A 20,634-nucleotide genomic window follows, 5' to 3' on the forward strand; every position below is an offset into this window, starting at 1 on the left:
GAATGTTTAGGCCGTGTCGTTTCTTTTCTTTTCTTTTCTTTCTTTGCTTGTGCTATGTTGCATTCGTAACGGTGGACAAGGGCGGCAACGCAACGGGGGCTTGGGGGTACGTGTACAAGATCCCGCTGCTGTGTTCATGGCCGGTCGGCTCGCTCCGGGTTGGTTGAGGTTGAGCAAGTGCTTTTTTGTGGATTGTTTGAATTGTATGAATTGAGGACCGGGATAAGCGGGATGGCATGATGATGGCCTGTTTGAACGTGATGGAGTCCCGGGGTCTTTTGCTTTACCTCAGGGTGTTGACGATGATCTTGTGGTTAGGCTGACGCCCCTACTTGCTTGCCGCGAAGTCTCGCCTCTGGAGTCTCTGATTATTTGCCTCATTGACGATCTGTTGCATGTATAACAGGGCGAATGATTAAGCAACAGTCAAGTGATACCCGCAAACTAGCAAACCTCCACAACTCAGCTCGAGTGAGCATCGAACACAAACACATGACCTCATGCCTTTGATTTAGGGTTGCGGCACTAAGCGTCCGTACCGAGTGCGTACTTCGATAATTGCCACGCTCGAGTCCCAAGTGTGCCACGTCTGCCAGCTGCAGTCTAACCCTTGCTGGGATTGCAACATCTCGAATGTCACGAGACCAATACCTCATCTCTTCCCACCAGGGGCCAGGGGTACTCACCAGTTGTATCGGCTATCAAGTGGCGCCTCCGCATAAAGCATCTCGATTCAAGTCTCCTCACATCGTTGTCCAAGTGTTCAGCATACCCTGTTTCAGGGTTCTTTTCAATAAACCCCTCAGTCAGCTCGGGCTGTTTCATAGGGCCAGGACGCGTATGCTTGCTCCTCGGTTCGGGATCCGATGCTGACGGCCTATCGTTGATTAGGTCGCCGCCACATGAGAGCGTTCTGGATGCGGATCGGATACCCGGTGCGGGGACCAGTCTGGTTCGCGAGCTCTGCGGCGAATGGGTGGTTTCGAAGGCTGGTAGTGGACCGCTGAGTTGGCGGGCTGTCAGCTAACGGAATGAGTTTTTTCTTGAGCCGCTTGTGATAGTGAAGGCCATTGGGCTTGGGCTGGATAGGAACGTACCGACGTGCGGCTAGAGTCATCGGGGCTGCTTCCGATTTCACTGTCGGGTAGTGTTCCGAACCTGTTGTTTGCATTGGTGACTGTGTCGATCGGGGCCGCTTGGAGGGAGGAGTCCAATCGCCTGCTGTACCCTTGATTTAAACCCCAGGTAGTGATGTTGATTTTATTCGCCTGGTCCGAGCCGTGTGCCGATTAGGAAGAGCGAACAGGATTGGTCGGAGATACAGGTTTTCGTACTGTCTGGAGCGGACAGACCACGAAGGTTCATCATGGTAGAGGAGGGAGCTACCACTATCGCGTAAGGGTTAAACAATGATCGGCAATGGCTCCTCACTCAAACAAGCTATGAAGTGATTTCATGGTAGCTGACCCGGTAGCGCAACCAGTATGCTAGCTCTCTGAAGAGATAGAGGGTTTCGCTTCTAAGATCATATAATTATCTCTCCTAAGTTTCACTTCAAACTCCTTATGGCAGAATAAAGATGGTTCACATATCGTGCTGCTTGACTTTCGACACAACCAACTCAGCGATCCTTGGGCCGGAACCCAGATGGCAACTCAGAGCCGAAGGGGATATGTTGTGAAAACCTAGGGCACATGTGATCCGTGAAGGGATTGCATATGTTATTGGTGGAACATGTATGTTCTCTACGGGTTAAAATGCAAGGCTGGGTTCATATGTGGGATGTGGAACAACAAAGCCGGTGGTGATGAACAACTTCGCTGGGATGAGAGGTACATACCATCATACCAGAATCACACAGATAGGAGCCCCGAGCCTGGCATCGTTTACCGACCAGCCCGATAGCCTAGCGGCCAGTAGGGTAGGTCTCTGGTGTTTCTCACAGGGGCTTGATGACCGAAACAATTGGGTGGAGGTTGTGGGTTCGAGCGGCACCGGTGCCATTGAGTTGTTCTCTTAGTACTCATTGCATTTGCCTTTCTGGTCTATGGCCCCAGTCTCTCGGCAACGATTGACCCGGACTCCATTCCAGGGGGTATTTAAGTGTGGGTTTCTAGGAGCTTCTGGGTGGTGTAAAACCAAACCCTATGGGTGATTCCATAGAACCGAGTTTTCGTAGCCTGTACAGGCCAGACAACTTGCCCGCGTGAGGGTAAGGCGGATGACTCTGTTGGCGAGCTTTTTTGGTGTCTCTACCGACGGTTCCATCCACGATAGGCAATCTTCAACGCTTCGACTAGTCTAGCTCTATGACTAGTGATGTACATGTACCCAAGGCAGGCACCTACATGTAACATCACTAGGAGTATAAGCTTGAACTTGCTGATGAGTTACGTAGGGGGAATCAATAACCTTTCTCTTCAGCTAAGAATCTCCGCATAATTACTAAATGACTACAAGCCGAGCACACCTCTCTATCGCTATATTTACTTTACATCTCGCCCCTACATCTATACCTACCTAGGTAGGTGTCTAGGTCGGCACCAGCATCATCACTCACTCTTCCTCCCAATCCACTCCCCGATATTCAAACCACTTCCCAAACTCCTCATCCTCCACCAACTCCTTCGCCAGCACCTTCTCATATCCAATCATAAACTCCAGCCCCTCATCCTCACCACCCTCCTCACCCAACCTCCCAGCCCGCGCAGGATACACAATCACCAACCCAACATCCACGCGCCCCCAAAGCTGCCGATACGCAACCGGCTTCCCAAACCCAAACTCCGCGCCCTCCCCTTCCCCATCCCTCCCGCCACCACCACCAATCACCGCCGCCGCCCCGCGATGATCCGAAACCGCCACCGCCAGCGCAGGCAAGTCGTGCAGGTCCGCCGCCGCGCGCGTCTTGTCGCGCAGCACATGGAACTGGTCATGCAGCCCCTCCAGCACGGCCCGCGTGCCCGCCGCCTCCGTCATGGCCCGCACCCATGCCGCGGTCCGGTGTAGCGGCCAGACCTCTTCTTCCACCCCCTCCTCCCCACCTCCTTTCTTCTCCCTCTCACCAACCCCCCTCAGGGCACTGCGGTTACTCACCCCCAACAACCCCCCCACCGTCGGCCCCTCCCCCACCCCGGGCATCTCCAACCGCGACACCGCCGCCGAGAGCAAATTGCGCTGCATGCGTTGCGGGATAACCCCCAGGCCAAAATCGGAGCGGGCTGCGCGCCGCCGCATGTCAATCACCTCTGCCCAGAGCGGGCGTGCGGTGCGTGGGATGTGGGCGGCGTAGTGTGGGTGGCGTAGGCGGGTGAGGGTGTGGAGGAGGAGGGCGGTTGTTGCGGCGTAGATGGATGGATGGGCGGTTGAGGTTGTTTGGGTTGTTGCTGATGGGGGTTGGCAGAGGGCCTTGAGCTGGGCGGCTTTGGATTTGGGGAGGTGGAAGAGTAGGCTCTGGCGGCCGCCTGGGAGGGGGGGAGTGGCGGATGGGTCGTTCAGGAGGGTTTGTTTGGGGGGGTCGACCTTGTCAGCTTCTGGGATAGGGGGTTTGGCGAGGCGCCGCGTTACGACCAGGCAGGCTGGGTCCCAGGGTGGGTAGGGGGTGCCGGTGAGGGAGGCGCGGCAGTTGTCGGCGAGCTGCTGGACGAAGCTGGCCCAGCCGGAGAGGTCGTTTGCGAGGTGGTACATGTGTGTCACGAGGACCAGGCCGCCTCGGACGAAGCTGGCTTTGAATGCCGCGACGGCGGGGCGGAGGTTGGGGTACGCTACCGGGTTGTCCGCGCCGCAGCGCATGTGCGGGATCCGCCAGAGGTCGAGGTCGCCGAGGGTCAGGGCGCTGAAGTGCGAGTCTTCCATGTCTTGCAGGGATGGGTACTTGTCTGCGTCCTCGGGGGAGTCGAGCCACTGCGCGCGGAGCTCGACCGTGTTGCCATACCTGCGGACAAACCAGTGGTCGCCGTCGGGGCCCTGCTCGATGGTGCTGGTGAGGTGACGGGTTTGGCTGAGGGTTCGCTCGAGACCACACCGCAACACCTCAAGGACCTTGGCTTTCTCTTCGTCCCCCAACTTGAAGTAGAGGGTGTAGTTATTGAAGACGCATGTTCCCACGAAGTCGAGCGGTGAGACCCTGTACCGCTCCTCATCAGGGTCGTTTTCCCAACCGAGGGGATGGATGTGGTAGACCTGTTGCTCTGGCATGGCTGGGGCTTTGTGATGTCTACCTGGACTATGGCAGAGCAAACGAGGTTTGAAGTGGTCAAGCAAAGATTGAGAGTCGACCCAGACTTGCCGGGAGATGTTCCCGGGTCATGTCGTTCTCTAGTGCAACCCTCCGAGTGACCGAGTCCACTCTCCAGGGACGGCGTCTTTCCGAATAAGGCATAGCCTTCGCTTGTCGCTCGCAGCGGGCCGTTCCGCGCTCCTTATCAACAAGAAACGCGCCGATGGGTCCCGAAAACCTTCCGGTTGTTCCTTTCCCCTTCATGTTCGGTTCTTTGAACACTTACTTGTTGGGTGCCCTCCCTGATATCAAGTAGCGTCGTCTGTGCGCCTTCAAGGGGCGAGAGAGCCAGCTGGCTTCTGCCCTTACTTGGGTTTTCAGAATAGAGTGGTTTCAATGTTCAGTGCAAATGCCTGAACCAGGGAAGAACATACCGAGAAACTACATGTCATGAATTTAATTTTTTGCTCGTTCGCATCATCTCCCGTTGTTATTTGCACCGAATTAGTACCCGCGCTATGCCGTCAAGATACTGCTGACAATATATTACACATAAATTTCTGCCCTTCGTTTCTTTTCTCGCCGACCACTAGCACCTTTTCTCCTTGCCTTGGTATTCTCATGGCACCTTACTCGTACAACTACAATTTCCAGACTCGAGACTACTTCATTGAACGGACTCACAGCTTAACAGGGGGAACCAAAGAGTCCTGCCCTTTCAGAAAGGGACACACCCCATCTCCAGTCGACTCTTCTAATGGCACCTCGTTCTTCAGTGGCGAGGGGATATAAACCCGATGGATCGGCTCCTGTTGGCTCGGAGCAGTGACGAAACGGTTAAACCAGCTCGCCAGTTCGGTAGCGACCTCGTCGAGTAGGTCCGAGTGCAGCGTCAGGATCTCGGTGTCGACCTCGGCACGCGGGCCGTGGTCGACCTGTCTCACCCTATCGCACAGCAGAACCAGTTCTAGTTGGTGTCAGTGAAACCCCCTCTCTCAGAACCAAAGTCACGACAACCGGACGGGACATACCCTTCGGCGACGTATGCACCCCACTATAAACCACCGCCGGATGCGCCGCATACCCCTCCACTTGACCCCTCAACCTCTTCAGCGACTCCTCATAACAATCACAGCGCTTCCTCGCCTCACGAGCCATACTCGCCCTGGAGGTCCTCCCTTGCATGGTGCGCTTGTTGTCGGCCTCGAGCTTGGTGGCCAGGTCCACGATGGTCTGGACCGACTCGAGGACCGGGTTCTCGTACGAGCGCTGCGAGCTGCCCGACATGCGCGAGAGGCGCGAGAAGTGCGAGGCGAAGGACCGGAAGGACGATATAGAGCCTCGTGATTTGGCGGACTGCGCCGAGTGGTTGGAGCGCTGGGAGCGGATGGACCGAGTGTCGCTGGAGTCAACGGCGCCGTTCTCGAGTTGATCGTTGTTATCATCATCATTATCTTGGTTTTTTGAGGGTGGGTTTGTCTGGTCTGCGAGGCTTTTTTGCCAGGAGGCGAGCCAACGCATAATCCTCCGTCTGGGATAGGTGTTACTATCACTAGTCGCTGCTCTGGTAGAGGTAGGTCTCATACCTGCGTTGTTTCTCCTTTCTTGAGGAAACTGGCCGGCCTGAACTAGAAGCTGACATGGTGTTCTTTTGTGAAGTATTCTACCGTACAAGGTCTAATGGGGAACAGTTTGTCTCTTAGGGCGGCAATACGATGCGGAAACATCGAGCGCCATCAGTCATCTCTCTTTCGTACTTTTATTTAATGGCTCCAGGTCACGGCAGCCTGGTGCGAAGAGCGAGCTGGCGAGCCTTGTCTTCTTATAGCAGCACAGCCTCCGGGGCTGCAGAGCATGGCCTTTTGTGGCGTTAGGTGAAGGAGATCCGCGCTGTGGTGCAACCATACCTACCCAACCAGACCCCGGTGGCTATGCCGAAGGATCATTTGATCAGGAATAGCCAAAGAGGCGCGCACCGCCCCGCAATTGGGGGAGTGACGACACTATGAGACAGCTCGAGCTGGTGTCAGATTCAACTGTCGAGTTACCAAATCGATTCCATGGCCGAATCCGAGGCCCAGAACTTTGTGCAATATGTGCACCGGTCGCTGGACGAGGAGGAGAGCTTCCATTTTATGCGCTTCGAGTTCCTCCAGCGTCTGAATCTCAGCCATTTTCACGTCAAGCTAGCCCGCATCAAGAGCCGGGTCCAGAAAAAGGGGGAGTGCTCCGAGGATGAGCTAGAGACTTTACAAGTACTTCTGAAGGACTATGGTATGTACGAACTTTGGGTTATTATAATATTATCACTTACCGCCCCCTCGTAACACACTCATCTTCACAGAAATCAAGCAAACCAACTAACAACCACCCAGCCACGGCAATACGCGACTACCGCTACCTGCGATCATGCCGATCAGTCCCCAAAGCCGAGATGCGACTGCGCAAAGCGCTCCTGCAACGCTACTTCCAGTCAGACGACGACTTCCAAGACCCCTTCCACAGCCACTACTGCTTCTTCGAGGACGAGACGTCGCAGGTGGACCCGCTGCGGGCGACGCTGATGCGGTACCTGCCCGTCGCGCTCACGTACTCGTTGGAAGAGCGGCGGCAGCGGCCGCGCGAGTACGAGGAGGGCAAGGTGCCCCTGTTGGTGTCGGCCTTTGTTGACCGCTCCGTCCGCTTCATCACGGCTATGACGGGTGGTGTGTTTTTGGTAGGGCCTATGTTGATTATGACGTTTAATCCGTCGCAGACTAAGAGCCTGCTTACGGTTTCGTTGGCGTTGGTGGTCTTCTCGCTGGTTCTCTCGTTTGGGATACGCGTGTCGAACGTCGAGACTCTGGTGGCCACGGCGACATATGCGGCCGTGCTGGTTGTGTTTGTCGGGACGAGCTCGGCGGGTGGGGGGAGTGAGAATGGGCCATAGTATGGGCTAACGATTTCGCTTCTTTTGATGGCCGGGTGGGTAGTATGTAAGATATTGATGTGAGTAATAGCTGGACTAGATAATTGTGAGTCTCGTAGATGTTAGCTGGGAGGAGAGCGTCGAGAATGGCGACCGAAGTTTTGAATCCGGGGAAGAAGGGTCGTTGAACTCATGTTTTGAGCTTGGTTGTTGTTATAATCTGATAGTTAAATGTTGGTCAAACACTGGCTTCCGGCGACGACTTGGATCGAGGTTGTATTGAATTCCCATTCAAGTGCCACCAGGCTAGATGGTGTTCCCGAATCCCGACGGAAGCTGCGACTGCGGAGCTGTTCTTTGAGATGTCACAAACTCACGGTCCAATGAGAAGGGGTGCTGAGATGGTCAATCCAACTCCATTCAAAGGCGGTTGCCAAGAGCAGCGTACACTACCGAGACTACCTTACCCTAGACATCCTGCTCCCGAGTCCCGAGTCCCGTGGGAGCGACGTTGACCTTGTCAGTCCCACAACACCAACCTCTTGCTCCGACTGCCCGAAAGGTGCATCCCATGGCGGATGAAAACCAACCAGCCATGCTTGGATCAGTCCTGCGCCAAATGGCTCGCCGCCAACCAGTACCCCAACCCCAGCTCACTACCCTATTCCCCACCATCCAGAGCTGGAAGCGCGGCGAGCTAGCACCGCAGGAGTACCACACCTTCCGGGACGGGTTCTGGCACCCGGTCCAGCCGCCCGAGCCGGCGGTTCCCGGGGGGCCCACCACAACGCCGCGGTCGTTCCAGTTCGCCGTGCTCTCCTGGAACATCGACTTCATGCGGCCCGAGGACGACGCGCGCATGGCGTCGGCGCTGAAGCACCTGCACGGGCTCGTCGCCGCCAAGCCCAACCCCCCCAGCGTCGTCATGCTGAATGAGATGACAAGGTCTGACCTCACGCTCATCAAGGACGCCGCCTGGGTGCGCGAGGGCTACAACATCACCGACATCAACGCCGACCACTGGGAATCCACCACCTACGGCAAGTACCCCCCCCGCTTCTTTGTTCCCACCACCACCCCCCCCTTTCACGCTTTCACCCCTTCCTTCACCTCCCGCCCCCCAAACCAACTAACCCCACACCGGGCAGGAACCTGCATGCTCCTCCCGCACACCCTCCCGCTCACCTCGCTCACCCGCCTGCACTACACCAACACGGCCATGCAGCGCGACGCGCTCTTCGCCGACGTGGCACTACCCAGGGGGCGGACACTCCGGCTGTGCACCACCCACCTGGAGTCGCTGCGGGTGGCGCCGCCGCGCCGGCCGGCCCAGCTCGCGGCCGCGGCGGCACATCTGCGCAAGGCTGATGTGGGGGTCTTGGGTGGGGATCTGAATGCGATTGAGGAGTTTGATCGGGGGTTGTATAAGGAGTGTGGGTTAAGGGATGCGTATTTGGAGGGGGGTGGGGGGGAGGGCGAGGAGGGGGGGATGACGTGGTATGTTTTGTTTTTGTTTTGTTTTCAAGGAGGGTTGGTTCGTTGGAAGCTACCTTACGCTTGGTGCTGCTTTGATCTTTGATTCTTGGAGAGTATGAGCTAACAGTATTGAACAGGGGATATCAGTCAGGGGAGGAGCGGAGAGCACAGTTTGGGCTGGGCAGGTTGGACAAGATTCTCTTTTGTGGCGGCGCGTTGAAGTTGTTGGCCTTTGAGAGGTTCGGGCGGGATGTTGTGGTCGAGGAGGAGGGGCCGGCGTCGAGACTGGTGCACGGAGACCTGGAAAAAGCCTGGGTCACGGACCATTTGGGGGTGAGGGCTGAGTTTCAAGTCGAAGTGCCTGAGGAACCAAAGGGGGGCGCGGCCGAGGTGCAGGACGGGGAAACCCCGAATTTATAACATGCGTTGATCTTGTCCCTATGGACGATATTACCCCCCCAACAGGAACCCGTGTTTGTTTCCAAGAGGGCACTAGTGATAAGAATACCTCTTGCATCCCCTCCTCGATTCCCTAATGAATGGCAGTACAACAGCCCTTGCTTTCCTAGCACGATAGATGGCCGTGCGGGTACATGCAGCAGGGTATGAACATGGCCGCTAACCTCTCGAATCTCTCATCTTGATTCCGCGGCTCCTCACTTGGTAGATACCGCTGCTATGCCTCTTGTAACCCTCCTAATCCTGGAGGGGGTTGGTGCAAAATGTAAACGGTGGCAACACAGCAGCTAAACTCATCTCCGGCGCGACGGTACCGTTGTTGAGGATGATGCCGCCGCTGCTGCCGCTACCTCGAGCTGGCTCTCTTGGCCTTTCTTGCGCAATTCTTTGACGACGTTCTAGGGTATGGTTAGTGTAGGTCGAGGGAAGACGGCGGATGAGAGTGTGAGTAGGGGTAGAGTTTGGATCTCGGCCGGGGCTTAGGGGGACGTTGAATTGAGGGCCCTTTCTGGGGAGACACTTACCGCGAGAGCTTCGGGGTTAATTCCCTTCTCGATCATGGAGATGCAGATGGAGAGCGTCTGGCGATCGAGATGGCAGTTCTACAGCTGTTTGTCAATGGACTCGGCTTCTGCTGCTACGGTCGCAGCGGCCACTTACCAGGATCGTGGAAATCTCGTGTAGGATGTTGACTGCTTGTTGAGCAGCTGCCTGCTTCTCGGCCCGATCGTTGGGTGGCATCTTGGTTGGGGTGATGACGACTTTTGTTGAGGTTGAGAGGTGCGAGCCTGCAAGGTTGGAAACGCGCGTTGCATGTTTAATGTTTAATTGGCGGGGCACGCGTCTGAACATGGGCTTGAGTGCCAACCATGTAACGAATGTATTAGTGGATCCAACGTTCGAACGGGTCTATATAGTAATAGACTAACTAAATGTTTGAGGAGTGTTAAAATAATTCTAGATGTCTTCTATTATTGATATACAGAAACCTATTTAGAGGGATAATTACTGTGGCTAACCCGAGCAAGGTAGAAGGGACGACCACTTATATAGGAACTATTAGAGCTAACAAGATGATTGTAAATCTTACTTTAGATTAATTCTAATACCTTAAATAAACTATCAGACCTTCCCATATCCATCCAGGTTGACCCGGCCCTCGGCACCCAAACTCCTTCGCACGCGAATCCCACGCCCAATTAAGCCAAGACATGCCGCCAACCATTCCCAATGCATAATGCAATAATAAGCCAGAAAATCCAAGTCCGCCTCCAGCGACACCAGCCGGGTCAAGCCAGCCCAGCCCAGCCCGAGTCACACCTCCCTCCACCCTTAACCAGCTCATCAACCCTCCACACACCCCAACACCAACCCCCATCGCCACCGCCACAGCCACCCCAGTGATACCAACGAGCCATCAAACCCCCTCCAAGCGCCCGAAGCAAGATATCGTCCTCCTCAGCATAACCCTCTACCTATGCCCAAGAAGCAGGATATCATCCTCCTCATCCTCCTCCTCCTCCTCCTCCTCCTCCTCCCCCTCGCGGTCCTCATCCTCCGAACTATCCTCCTCCTCTTCATCATCATCATCATCGTCATCAAACCCCACCGCACTCTCCGCCGACGTCAACCCCGTCATGCGGTCAAACTCCCTGTCGCCGCGCGCGCTGAACAGATCCAGCATGTCCATCTCGCCGTCGTCTTCGTCTTCCTCTTCTTCCTCCTCTTCTTCGCTGTCCGAGAGGCACGCAGCAGAACCAGGTCTTGTGGCGGCGGTGTTAGCGTGGGTGTTGGCAACAAGACCGGGACGGAGAAGGTCGGATTTGCTGCTGCTGCCCGCCCCCGACAGGGCGGGGTGGGTTGGTTCGGCGTCCGAGGACGGGGTGCTGCCGCGGTTGAGGAGCCGCGTGAGGAAGGCGCGTGAGTAGGAGGACGGCGAAGTGGAGAGTAGGGCGAAGGCTTGCATGCCGTTCATGTTGTTGTTGTCCCTTTCTTGGTCCCGTTGTCGTTCCTGCTCGCGGCGGAGGGCGCGGTCCCGGCGGCGGATTTCTTCCGCGAGAAAGGCTGGGTCGAGGAGCACTGGCTGCTGTTGGGACTGTTGCTGCTGCTGCTGCTGCTCGGCGGCGGCGTCGCCGCCGCCTGGCATGTTGAGGAGTTGTAGTTGGGTGGTGTTGTACGAGTTGCACACGGCGCACTTGAGACCGATCCAGTGGTAGGCGGTTTGGCTTTTGGCGGAGCAGTCGTTGCACGAGATGACGGCGCGGGAATCGGCGTAGTCGGGCGGCATGGGCTGGTGGAGGATCTGCATGTCGAGCTGGCGGAAGCGGTACTCCATGTTGACGCACGACTTGTTGCATAGCGGGCACCGGTACGACGTCTTCTTGAGCTCCTCTAGACAGGCCAGGTGGATGCTGTGGCCGCACTGCATGAACGTGACCGACTTGGGTGAGTTAAAGAGGTATTCGTTGCAGATGGGGCAGTCCGAGTCGACGGCACGCTCGATGCACTTGTGGTTGCTCTCTGACGTGGAGATACAGGCCATGCATTTCTGACATGTTGGTTAGTATTAGGCGGTCGGATTCGGCGTGGATGGGATGCTCACCTTGCAGTGGAAAAAGTCCTTGCCCAACCCTTGGCCAACTCGACACAGCCCGCAATCTGAGCAGTGGTAGATGGGCTTGCTCGCATCGTCGTTCCAAAGCTTGCAAATTCCGCAGTAGTAATAAGCGGCCGATTGGTTGCATTTGATGCACGTATCCGAGGCCTTCTGAGCGCACCCACAAAGCATGCAAAGCATGTGCTTGGTCTGCTGGCGTGGGAGAGTGTGGTCCTCGACGGCGTCGTGGCAGTGGCGGCATGTGTACCACCGTTCGCACAAGGCACATTGCAGCTTGACGTTGCGGCGGTAATGTTCACAACCGAGGCGCCTGCTCTCGTCGTCCGGCTGTTCTGCCACTGACCACCATTCCGCTCCATCGCCCGGACGCTTCTCTGGTACAAAAGTCGGTGTGAGGTCCTCCTCGGTCAGTGGCAGGTTGAGGCGCCCGGGTGCGTCACCGAGAGGGTTCCATTTCTTTAGAGCTTGCAACGGCCCAGCTGGATCCGTGTGTTCGTGGTTGTCAGGCGTGGATGTGCTTGCCCGCGACACCGGCCTGAGGGTACTGTGGCCAGCCGCAGGTGACCGTTGTAACTTGGTGTACTTTTCCGTCAACAGCTCATGCATCATCTGGGCTTTGGCGTCCTGGGCGACATCGAGCGATTGGACGGCCTGTATCCTCCGACGGAGGTCTCCCATGCCGTCATCCTCGGGGAGCGGCGTCGCCCTGTTGCTTTCCGGCGGCGGCCATGCTGCTTGGGTGCTGGCTTCCGGAGTAGCGGGTGCGTCGGGTTGGTTGTCCAGCCCGGTATTGTTGGGCAAGCTCAATCCCGGTAGGCCCGGATTTTCGGGTGTGCTCCGCAGGCCGTTCGGACTCGAGGAAAACGAGCGGCCAGCCGGGTCTCGAACTTGTCGGATGCGGTGTGGCAGGACTGCATTCCCGGCTGTTAACCTCCCGTGCTCATCCCCTTCTAATATTGCGGTCCCAGCAGCACCGGGGAACCCCGTCGACTGCGCTCGCCGGCGTCGTATCGCGGGGCTCTCAATGGCGGGGGGCTCATCGGCAGCGAACCCGCTCGAAAAGCGACGGGCTTGTCGGAGAACGGGCGTGATGATAAAATCGGAGACCAGCTGGGCCATCGCAAAGCATCAGCTGCGTCTGGCGGTGGGCTCTAGGGCTGTCGACTGACCGGAAGTCTGGTGGATTGAACATGAACGGAGAACCAGACCAGGGGAAGTTGGCAGCGGGCAGGGCCTGGAACGTTGCCTATAATTGCCCTATCATTGGGTGCCTGTTGCCGGCCCGGGGCGCAGGAGCCGGGCTGAATTGTTGGGGCGAGAGGCCGACAGCTGAGTTGATTTCGGGACCCCCACTCATTTCCGGGCTAAGCTTTTCTTGCATCCACAACCGGAATCAACAGACGGACAGCAGGAGCAGGTGGCCAGCCTCTGCTCACCTATTTCTACCCCAATGCTGTGCTCGAGTAATCTATCGCCCTAGCCCATGATGCAGCCCGCTACTGTACAAGATCCAAATACAAAAACCCACTGACTGCACTGCATACATAAGAGAACTGATATAGGCTTCTAAAGTGATGGCAAGCTGTATCCAACTTTCAACTCAGTAATAAATTCCACATGCTGCCTACCAATCCTGACTCCGCTAGCCAACCCAAACCATAGGATATCGCATATTGTCATCTCATCATAAAGCTTCGACCCCCTTACCACCTCTCACCCTTACGACCGCATGGCCTCCACAAACAGCTCCCTCATCCCCTTCAACAGCGTAGCCAGCTCCCGCGTCTCATTCACCCGTTCCAGCACCTTCTCCAGCTTCTCCCTTTCCAACTTCGGCCTACAATGCCTCACATCATAGTCCCGACTGCCCGTACACAGCTCAAACCAAGCCTCCCGCTCCCAATTCTTCTCATCCACGTGGGTATACACAAACTTCAGCCGGTCCTCGACCCCCGCGCCCTCGATGCGCAGACACAGGTTGGTCACCCAGAAGTCGAGCTCCGGCACGTTGAAGCGGGCCTGGGCCTCGAGCTGGGCCTGGTGCGCGCGCTGCGCGGCCAGCCGCGCGTCGATGTCCTTCTGCGTCGCCGCGATCTGCTCCTTGAGCGCGTCGCGCGTCGCCGCCTGCCGGTCCCGCTCGCTCGTCAGCTGCGCGATCGCCCCCTGCATCTCCCGCGTCTCGGCTGCCTCCTTGCCCATCGTCTGCTGGTAGGTGTTGGTCTTGAGCTGGAGGATTTCGATGTCCTTTTTTTTCATGCGCTGGTCCTCTGCGCGGGGGGATGGTTAGCTAGTGAAAATAGACATTGGAGTGAAGACGGAGGTTAGAGGGGTGGGTGTGGTCGTACCCTGCAGCTCGGCCACGTTCATGTGGAATTGGTTGCGCTCCTCCAGCACGCGCTTGCGCCCTTGCTCGATGAAGGCATCGAACTTGGCGGTAAACTTGGCCATGCGATCACGCAGTTCGTCGAAACCGAAGTTGATGTTGGGCAGCGTGTCCGCGAGGGAGGGACCGCCGATGGGTGGCCGGCTCGTGGACATCGAGGGGTCGAAGGCTGACGACATTGTGGCTTGCTGTTGTGTTTGTCGCCAAGTTTAAGACGATTTCCCCTTTTCCTAAATACAGTGCGACGTTCGACTTCGATGCTGCTGCTGCTGGTTTTGGAGTGCTGGTTTGCGACGGCGATGCGCAAATGCGGGACACTTGTGGATTGTTTATCTGCTTGCCGTCTTTGGCGGGTTTCCAGGGCGTTGTCTTGCCAAAACCAACCGGCCTTGGTCCACACGTGTAACGCGATTGGCCACCCTTTCCGCGTCCCGCTAAAAAGTTCCCTTCTGAGATCTCGGTTTGGGTTCAGTGACATTTGATCCTTCAACATACAACCACATACAAGTGATGCGTGGGCTGTCAAATTCAAGAGAAAAGAAAAAATTATTCGTCTTTAATTCAAACAAAACAACACACCCATTGTCATCATTTTTTGACAACTTCACCCCGCCCGAAGTTTCGCTCTCGATGTTGCGCGCCTCACCCGACGCAATAAACATTCTCTGCGACTCAGACCTGACTTGAACAAACGGATAAAACCTGTTTTTTTCGTTGCAGAGCAAAGAGAATGATCTCGTGGTCTTCACATCTTTGGCTTCCCATTACGATAGGCCCAAATGGATGAAAGGAAAAGCGCCGTCCAGCCTGCCCGGGCCAAAACTCGCCGGGTTCCAGCGGACGGCATCGTTGGACGCTTGACATACACACCGGCCCAGGGCGATGAGTGCATCGGCCAGATAGGGAGGAACCGAGCAAAGGATGAGAGTGAGTGATATGCATGTTTTGAAATTAGAGTATTCTTCCATCTTCCCGTTCTCGTATTGACAGCACAGCCCCTCGCTTTAAGCAGATAACGCCCTTCACACAATGGTGTGCTCCGGCGAAGGCTCCAGCCTCCCAGCTCAGTGACTTGCGCCCTACCCAGGCTGCGAGATCCCAAAACTACTGGCTGTCGGAACACCTCCCAGATGCTTCCATTGTTGACGAGGGCATCGAGCCTCTCCTTCTAGAAGAGATCGCGGCTTCTCAGGTGAAAACAGAGCCTGCACTCGGCGAGACAACGCCACTGTTCTCGATCGGAGAAATGACCGACTTAAGGCAGGGCGACTCAGCGAAGGCCCACCCAGTGCTGGCCGTTGCTTCCGGCATCTCTGGAAATACCCTGCGCCTGATCAGCCTCGCCCGCGAGGAATGGATCTGGTCCACGGCAGACATCAAAGTGCGCCTTCATGCTGCAGACACTAAACTCGAGGGCGAGTGGTACCAGGATGGAGAACCAATCTCCTTGGTTAAGTTCGCCGTTGACCCAAGAAAATACGACCCTATTAGATGGCTGCTTGTCTCCAATGGAACATCGACCACCGTGTATGAGCCCGAGCTCCGGACGATACCCATGCCGGTTTCCAGGGCCTCAATGGGGTCATCGGGCCAACCCGTTGGTAGCCAGATCTTTGGCAACCCCCTCCTCACCATATCCTGTGAGCGCACCGGCGGGGGTTTGCAGGCGGATGTCTGCTTCGTTCGGCACCCCGAGGCGGACATACCTCAGTTAGCCACCATTGACCAGGCTGGATACTGGAGCGTGTGGGAGATCATAGGTCGCCGAAACGTACGGCCGAAGATTCTGACGCCGGTCATGAGAATGTGCGGGAATATTGTATCGGGATACATTCCGAAGCTGCCTTCGAGGTCCGTGACGGAGCCGCAGCCGCACAAACTCTTGTGGTTGTCCTTTGGTCAAAGATATCGAAGGCCGCCCAGACGCTCCGTCAGCCGCGCGAGTAGCCCGCCCGAACAGTCCCGCATGTCCGTCGAGCCCGAATCACAGCCTCCCCGACGACTCCTTTTGCTGTGCAACCCCAGAACCCTACATCTGTTCGACTTGCATACCCGAGAATCACACCCCGTCTCACACCTAGTGTTGCAAAAGGACAGCCATCGCATCCTCGACTTCGCGCCCTCACGACTGGACCCTGCACAGGCATTCATTCTCACCAGCACCGACCTCCTTTGGGTGACGGTGAAAGAGGGCAAAAACGACACCTTAACCCTCGAGATCCTTATATCCTGCCCGCACCAGAAGGACGCCAGCGACCCAACCCTCCGCCTGGACGTCTCGCCAGGCGCCTACATCAATGATCTCAGGGCGTGCTTCGCGTGTGTCCGCTCCACCAGGAACACCGAAATGACCGTCTTCTGGTTTATCAACCCAAAGCCGGGCACGCCCGTTCGATACCACCGCGACCTCCTCTCGCTTCAGAGCTCGCCCAGTTTTGTCGGCTTAAACATCCTCCCCGCTAGCCGCCGGGTGGGCAGTGATGAGCCAACGACGGAAGCGGGCCGCGCGATGCGGCGGGCGCGGCTGCGCTTCTTTCAGCTGCTCACCCTCGGCCAGAATCTGGACGTGCATAGCGCGTTGTGTGCTTGGTCCGATAATGCCGGGCTGTCTATCTTGCCGCCTGATACGAGGGAGAGGCTTGGGGAGGGCGGCAACAGGCGGCTGAGGCTGCTGCAGGATTTGACGGAAGCGTTTGCGGTGCCGGATGAGTTTGACGAGCGCGTTGTGTTTGGGAAGAAGGGGGCTGAGGGTTTGGCGTTGGAGAAGTTGAGGGCAGGCATCCAGCTGCGTGTCGATTTTGGGCTCGTCGCCCAGCGGCTGTCCGCCGGAGACCCGGCCGATATGGATCGCTATGGGATATCGTCTCAAATGGGCGGCGTGGGCTTTGGGTTTATCGAGGACGCGATGGAGAGGGAGAAGGAGGGTGACTACGTGCCGCGGCATTCATTGTACGAGATGTCCCTCAGTCCCCTTGCCTCATTAAATTTGCTAACAATTCTCCAGGTTGGATTTGGCGGCATCCCGGGGGGCAGGTGCCGATCTCCTTCAACTGGCTCGAGAATGGGATGCTCAGCAGGACGCATTGCACCGGCGCACCGGCGAGTGGACCTTTGTACCAGAGGCGCGGCGTCCGCTCGTCGATTTCGGGCCCGACGACCTCGTCGAAAGATTGCGAGATTTGTTCCTCGAACCCAACGGGGAAGACCCTTCCCACCAAAGCCGGGTGGAAGTTCTACAGAACATGGCGGCCGAGATGTTCCTCAGCAACATCGGTGTCTCGGCGCTACCCGAATCTTGGACAACCGCCGACAGCCAACTCTCGAGCTCCCTACCCTTCCCGAGCTCACCCTCCTTAATGCCATCCCAGTCGTCATTACCAAGCTTCGTCAAGAACAAAGGGAAAGGGAAAGAGAAAATCAAAGCCGAACTACCGCAGGAAGAAGACGACGCCGTAGTTCTCCGCCTGCGCAAATACGCCACGCTGGACGCCTCTCCAACCATACACGGCGAGCCCGTCCTCGCCCTCTCCCGCTGGGACCTGGGCGCCGACCCGAGTGACATCACCTGGAAACCCGGGCAAGACCTTGAAGCCGAGGAGGCCATCAACCGGCGCCGGCGCAAGATAGAGTCCCGGCGGCGGAAAGCGGAGCGGCTGTCCCAGCGCATCTTTGGCGATGATTCGATGCTGATGGACTCGTCCTCGCAGTCTTTCGGTGGCCCGTCGACGCAGCCGTTGCCGACAATTCTGTCGACAGGGGCGAGCGGTAGTAGTCTACGTCAGAGTCAGAGTCAAGGCCAGAGTCAAAGCCAGAGTCAGAGCCAGGATCAGCAAACGCCACGACGGGCGTGGGATTTCTCGTCGCAGCAGCAGCAAACGGGAGCGTTTGGGTCACCGAGAGTGTTTGCTGGCTCGCCCCTTAGAAGGGAATATCGGCGGGACTCAGGGATGGCGAGAGGGGGAATATTCTCGTCGCAGCTGCCACCGCCGGAGCAGGGCCCGTCGCAGGGCCCGTCACAGGGCACGCCGTCACAATCCAGGTCACAGGCGCTGCCGGGCTTGTTTGGCGCAAGGCCGTCGTTTTCGCCGTTTAAGAAGAGTCCGTTGAAGAAGATGAAGAGGAAGAGTGAGCTGCGGTTGAGCGGGTTTAGGTAGGGGGTGTTGTTGTGGGGATGGTTGGAAGGAAGGGGTGGACTTAGATATGTGGTAAATCGTTGCTGGAGATACCCTGTGCTAGAGCTCGCTTTAGGAGGCCATGTGCAAACAAGCCTAAAATCAACCAATAATTATCTGTGTAATCACTCTCGAATCCCCAGTGTAAAATGTGGCAATTCAATGAGTTTTGGGGTGCATATTCCATCATGGCACCTCCAAAATTGTTAGTGCTCTCACAGCCAAACAAACCAAACTGGGAAACTTTTACTCCTCAACCCTCTCATCTCATCAAGCAGTTCTTCACAACTTCTCAGTCAACCCCCAACATCAACGCAGCATCCAACAACCAGCAATCCCCCGGACCACACCCCCCGACAAACCCCACATAAAACCCCAACTAAAAGAACAAGAAAGATGTCCCACCACTGCCACGACGAACACGCCCATTCCCACGGCGGCGACGATCACGCCGAGCACGACCACTCAGACGACATCGCCCCGGCCCTGCAGTTCTCCCTCTACCAGCACATCCACTTCGACCAGGTCACGGCGCTCAACGAGGCCGACCACGGGTCTGCCCGCGCCGTGGTGCGCAAGACGTGGGCGGAGCGGCTGAGCGCGGAGCCGGAGCTGCAGAGTGATGTGGATGAGGAGGTTTTGGTTAATGTGCCGTGAGTGTCTTATCTTCTCTTACTTTGTTTTTTGGGGGGGGGGCTAGGGGGCGGTGGGGATTGGTAGGTGGTGGCTTGGTTTGGCGTAGATGGTTCAGTTGAAGAGGAGGAGGGAGCGAAGTGTTGTGAAAAGAAGGAAAGCTGTTGAGCGAGAGAGTTACGGACTACGGACTAACCCAGACACAGCTTCACCGGGCAGGTCAAGCTGCACTCGATCCTCCTGCGTACGTCGGACTCGGACTCGGCGCCCAAGACGATGCGCGTCATCATCAACCGCGACGACGTCGATTTTGGCGTGGCCCAGGAGACCAGCGGGACCCAAGAATTTGAGCTGAGCCGCACGGGGGAGGTGCAGGAGTTGGCTGTGGTATGTTTGCTTCTTCTTTTTCTTGTTTTCTCTCTCTTATTACGGGTTATAAGAGCTAACCCACCTGCAGCGCCGGGCACGGTTCAACGCCGTCCGCCGGCTGACGCTCTTCTTCCCGGACAACTTTGGCGACGGGGAAGAAGACGTCACGCGGATTTCGTATCTGGGGTTCAAGGGGGAGTGGATGCAGCTGGGGAGGGCACCAACAAATATCCTTTACGAGGCCGCAGCAAACCCAGGGGATCACAAGATCAAGGGGACGAGCGTGAATCAGATGGGGAGTGGGATCGGAGGGCGGGGCCCCGGTATCTAGACACGACAAGTGGAAGGGGGTGGTTCTACGCGGTTGCTTGACGACAGTTGCTTGAACTAGCAGGCGAGCGGTGCGACTACATGAAATCGTCCTCCCAGTCTTCGGAGCGGTTCTGGTTGCTGGTGGCTTCCATGTTCTCCTCGGTGAAGATGTCGTCGTAAGCGTGGTCCTTCTGCCACTTCTTCTCCTGGCGCTCCTTCGCGATGCGGGCCTCCTCCTTTTTCTACGAGGTCTGTTAGCAGGTATGGCAAGAAGGTGACTTGAAATCGGGAAGACTCGCCCGCGCCAGCTGTGCGGCCTGGTCCTTCTTTCGCAGCTCCCGCAAGTGGTCGTCTTTCTCCTGTTTCAGGTCGGGGTACTGTTCAACCTTGGTCTTGTTGAGCCGGTTGACGATGGGGTTTTCCCGCTGGGGGACGAGTATCTTCTTGACCTGTGGGGGGTCAGGGCCTTGAAGCTTCCGAAGTGGGAGTGAAATCGGTGACATACTTTCTTGTTGTCTTTGAAGCTCACCTGGCCGACGGCCATGCTGCCATCCTTCTTAAGGTTAGACCACGGGGTGTATATTATGGTGACGTTGTCCTTCTTGTTGCCTGGGGCCGTCAGCCACACTCAAATACGATCCGATATCACCTACCCTCGATCGAGTTGGCCTTGGTTAGTTGTGCCAAGTCCGTGAGTAGCTCCTCGGGAATATTGTCCCATGACTCGCCCTCGCGCAAGCGTAGGTAGATATGGGCGCTGGACAGTTTGTCGACGTGGAACTACGAGGAATGAACATCGCATACTAGGAGCCGAGTCAAGAGGCCTCATACCCTGAGAAGAGTGAGAAAGTGACTCGGACAAGGGGTCTCATAAACTTACCACACATCCTCCTCCCAACCGAATTTGATCAAATCCTCATCTGCACAATAGATATATACTAGTTAAAATACCGACCAGAACACAGAACACTGCCTCAATCTCACTCACTCTCGAACTTGTCCTTTCCGACGTAGACATACGCCGATGGTTCAACGACGTTGGAGGTGAAGAAGAAGACCATTTTAGGCTAATATAACCTAAGGCTT

The 20,634-nt window shown here is 56.6% G+C and overlaps 12 protein-coding genes across 12 annotated transcripts; 4 read left to right on the forward strand and 8 right to left on the reverse strand.

Moving 5' to 3' along the window:
- Positions 1-2,556: 2,556 nt before the first annotated feature.
- F5144DRAFT_599413 (uncharacterized protein) lies at positions 2,557-4,197 on the reverse strand (the record flags this gene model as incomplete). Its single annotated transcript, XM_066791008.1, has 1 exon — positions 2,557-4,197. The coding sequence occupies one exon, from the start codon at positions 4,195-4,197 to the stop codon at positions 2,557-2,559; it is 1,641 nt and encodes a 546-aa protein (XP_066646288.1).
- Positions 4,198-4,548: 351 nt separating this feature from the next.
- F5144DRAFT_108962 (uncharacterized protein) lies at positions 4,549-6,042 on the reverse strand. The gene is made up of 3 exons (XM_066782124.1): positions 5,806-6,042; positions 5,251-5,744; positions 4,549-5,186 (listed from the first exon to the last, which is right to left on the reverse strand). The coding sequence occupies exons 1-3, from the start codon at positions 5,859-5,861 to the stop codon at positions 4,900-4,902; spliced, it is 837 nt and encodes a 278-aa protein (XP_066646289.1). The 5' UTR covers positions 5,862-6,042; the 3' UTR covers positions 4,549-4,899.
- A 237-nt stretch (positions 6,043-6,279) lies between these two features.
- On the forward strand, positions 6,280-7,148 carry F5144DRAFT_483613 (uncharacterized protein; the record flags this gene model as incomplete). The annotated part of the gene is made up of 3 exons (XM_066785400.1): positions 6,280-6,426; positions 6,487-6,493; positions 6,595-7,148. 3 exons carry the CDS (start codon positions 6,280-6,282, stop codon positions 7,146-7,148), a joined length of 708 nt encoding a protein of 235 aa, XP_066646290.1.
- A 598-nt stretch (positions 7,149-7,746) lies between these two features.
- On the forward strand, positions 7,747-9,023 carry F5144DRAFT_590153 (Endonuclease/exonuclease/phosphatase; the record flags this gene model as incomplete). Its single annotated transcript, XM_066790135.1, has 4 exons — positions 7,747-7,764; positions 7,807-8,167; positions 8,276-8,624; positions 8,741-9,023. The coding sequence occupies 4 exons, from the start codon at positions 7,747-7,749 to the stop codon at positions 9,021-9,023; spliced, it is 1,011 nt and encodes a 336-aa protein (XP_066646291.1).
- A 332-nt stretch (positions 9,024-9,355) lies between these two features.
- On the reverse strand, positions 9,356-9,803 carry F5144DRAFT_599417 (mitotic-spindle organizing protein 1; the record flags this gene model as incomplete). The annotated part of the gene is made up of 3 exons (XM_066791009.1): positions 9,356-9,460; positions 9,587-9,664; positions 9,723-9,803. 3 exons carry the CDS (start codon positions 9,801-9,803, stop codon positions 9,356-9,358), a joined length of 264 nt encoding a protein of 87 aa, XP_066646292.1.
- A 327-nt stretch (positions 9,804-10,130) lies between these two features.
- F5144DRAFT_561495 (uncharacterized protein) lies at positions 10,131-10,660 on the reverse strand. The gene has a single exon (XM_066788253.1). It carries the CDS (start codon positions 10,438-10,440, stop codon positions 10,165-10,167), a length of 276 nt encoding a protein of 91 aa, XP_066646293.1. The 5' UTR covers positions 10,441-10,660; the 3' UTR covers positions 10,131-10,164.
- On the reverse strand, positions 10,520-11,121 carry F5144DRAFT_561497 (uncharacterized protein; the record flags this gene model as incomplete). Its single annotated transcript, XM_066788254.1, has 1 exon — positions 10,520-11,121. A coding segment is annotated over exon 1 (500 nt), but the record flags the coding sequence as incomplete, so codon positions are not given.
- A 36-nt stretch (positions 11,122-11,157) lies between these two features.
- F5144DRAFT_561498 (zinc-ribbon-domain-containing protein) lies at positions 11,158-12,994 on the reverse strand (the record flags this gene model as incomplete). Its single annotated transcript, XM_066788255.1, has 2 exons — positions 11,665-12,994; positions 11,158-11,610 (listed from the first exon to the last, which is right to left on the reverse strand). Coding segments are annotated over exons 1-2 (1,587 nt in total), but the record flags the coding sequence as incomplete, so codon positions are not given.
- A 48-nt stretch (positions 12,995-13,042) lies between these two features.
- On the reverse strand, positions 13,043-14,414 carry F5144DRAFT_526543 (chromosome segregation protein Spc25-domain-containing protein). Its single transcript, XM_066786832.1, has 2 exons — positions 14,025-14,414; positions 13,043-13,946 (listed from the first exon to the last, which is right to left on the reverse strand). The coding sequence occupies exons 1-2, from the start codon at positions 14,239-14,241 to the stop codon at positions 13,399-13,401; spliced, it is 765 nt and encodes a 254-aa protein (XP_066646296.1). The 5' UTR covers positions 14,242-14,414; the 3' UTR covers positions 13,043-13,398.
- Positions 14,415-14,527: 113 nt separating this feature from the next.
- Positions 14,528-18,417, forward strand: F5144DRAFT_561501 (RNA polymerase I-specific transcription-initiation factor-domain-containing protein). Its single transcript, XM_066788256.1, has 3 exons — positions 14,528-14,989; positions 15,058-17,011; positions 17,067-18,417. The coding sequence occupies exons 1-3, from the start codon at positions 14,842-14,844 to the stop codon at positions 18,214-18,216; spliced, it is 3,252 nt and encodes a 1,083-aa protein (XP_066646297.1). The 5' UTR covers positions 14,528-14,841; the 3' UTR covers positions 18,217-18,417.
- A 213-nt stretch (positions 18,418-18,630) lies between these two features.
- On the forward strand, positions 18,631-19,794 carry F5144DRAFT_640944 (PITH domain-containing protein; the record flags this gene model as incomplete). Its single annotated transcript, XM_066792755.1, has 3 exons — positions 18,631-18,887; positions 19,068-19,254; positions 19,325-19,794. 3 exons carry the CDS (start codon positions 18,631-18,633, stop codon positions 19,565-19,567), a joined length of 687 nt encoding a protein of 228 aa, XP_066646298.1. The 3' UTR covers positions 19,568-19,794.
- On the reverse strand, positions 19,644-20,609 carry F5144DRAFT_590157 (coiled-coil domain-containing protein 25; the record flags this gene model as incomplete). Its single annotated transcript, XM_066790136.1, has 6 exons — positions 19,644-19,790; positions 19,848-19,997; positions 20,054-20,157; positions 20,202-20,328; positions 20,434-20,468; positions 20,537-20,609. The coding sequence occupies 6 exons, from the start codon at positions 20,607-20,609 to the stop codon at positions 19,644-19,646; spliced, it is 636 nt and encodes a 211-aa protein (XP_066646299.1).
- Between the last annotated feature and the right edge of the window lie 25 nt (positions 20,610-20,634).

This window comes from Chaetomium tenue (assembly GCF_020726465.1).
Source record: "Chaetomium tenue strain MPI-SDFR-AT-0079 chromosome Unknown F5144scaffold_2, whole genome shotgun sequence".
NCBI classification, from domain to species: Eukaryota; Fungi; Ascomycota; class Sordariomycetes; order Sordariales; family Chaetomiaceae; genus Chaetomium; species Chaetomium tenue.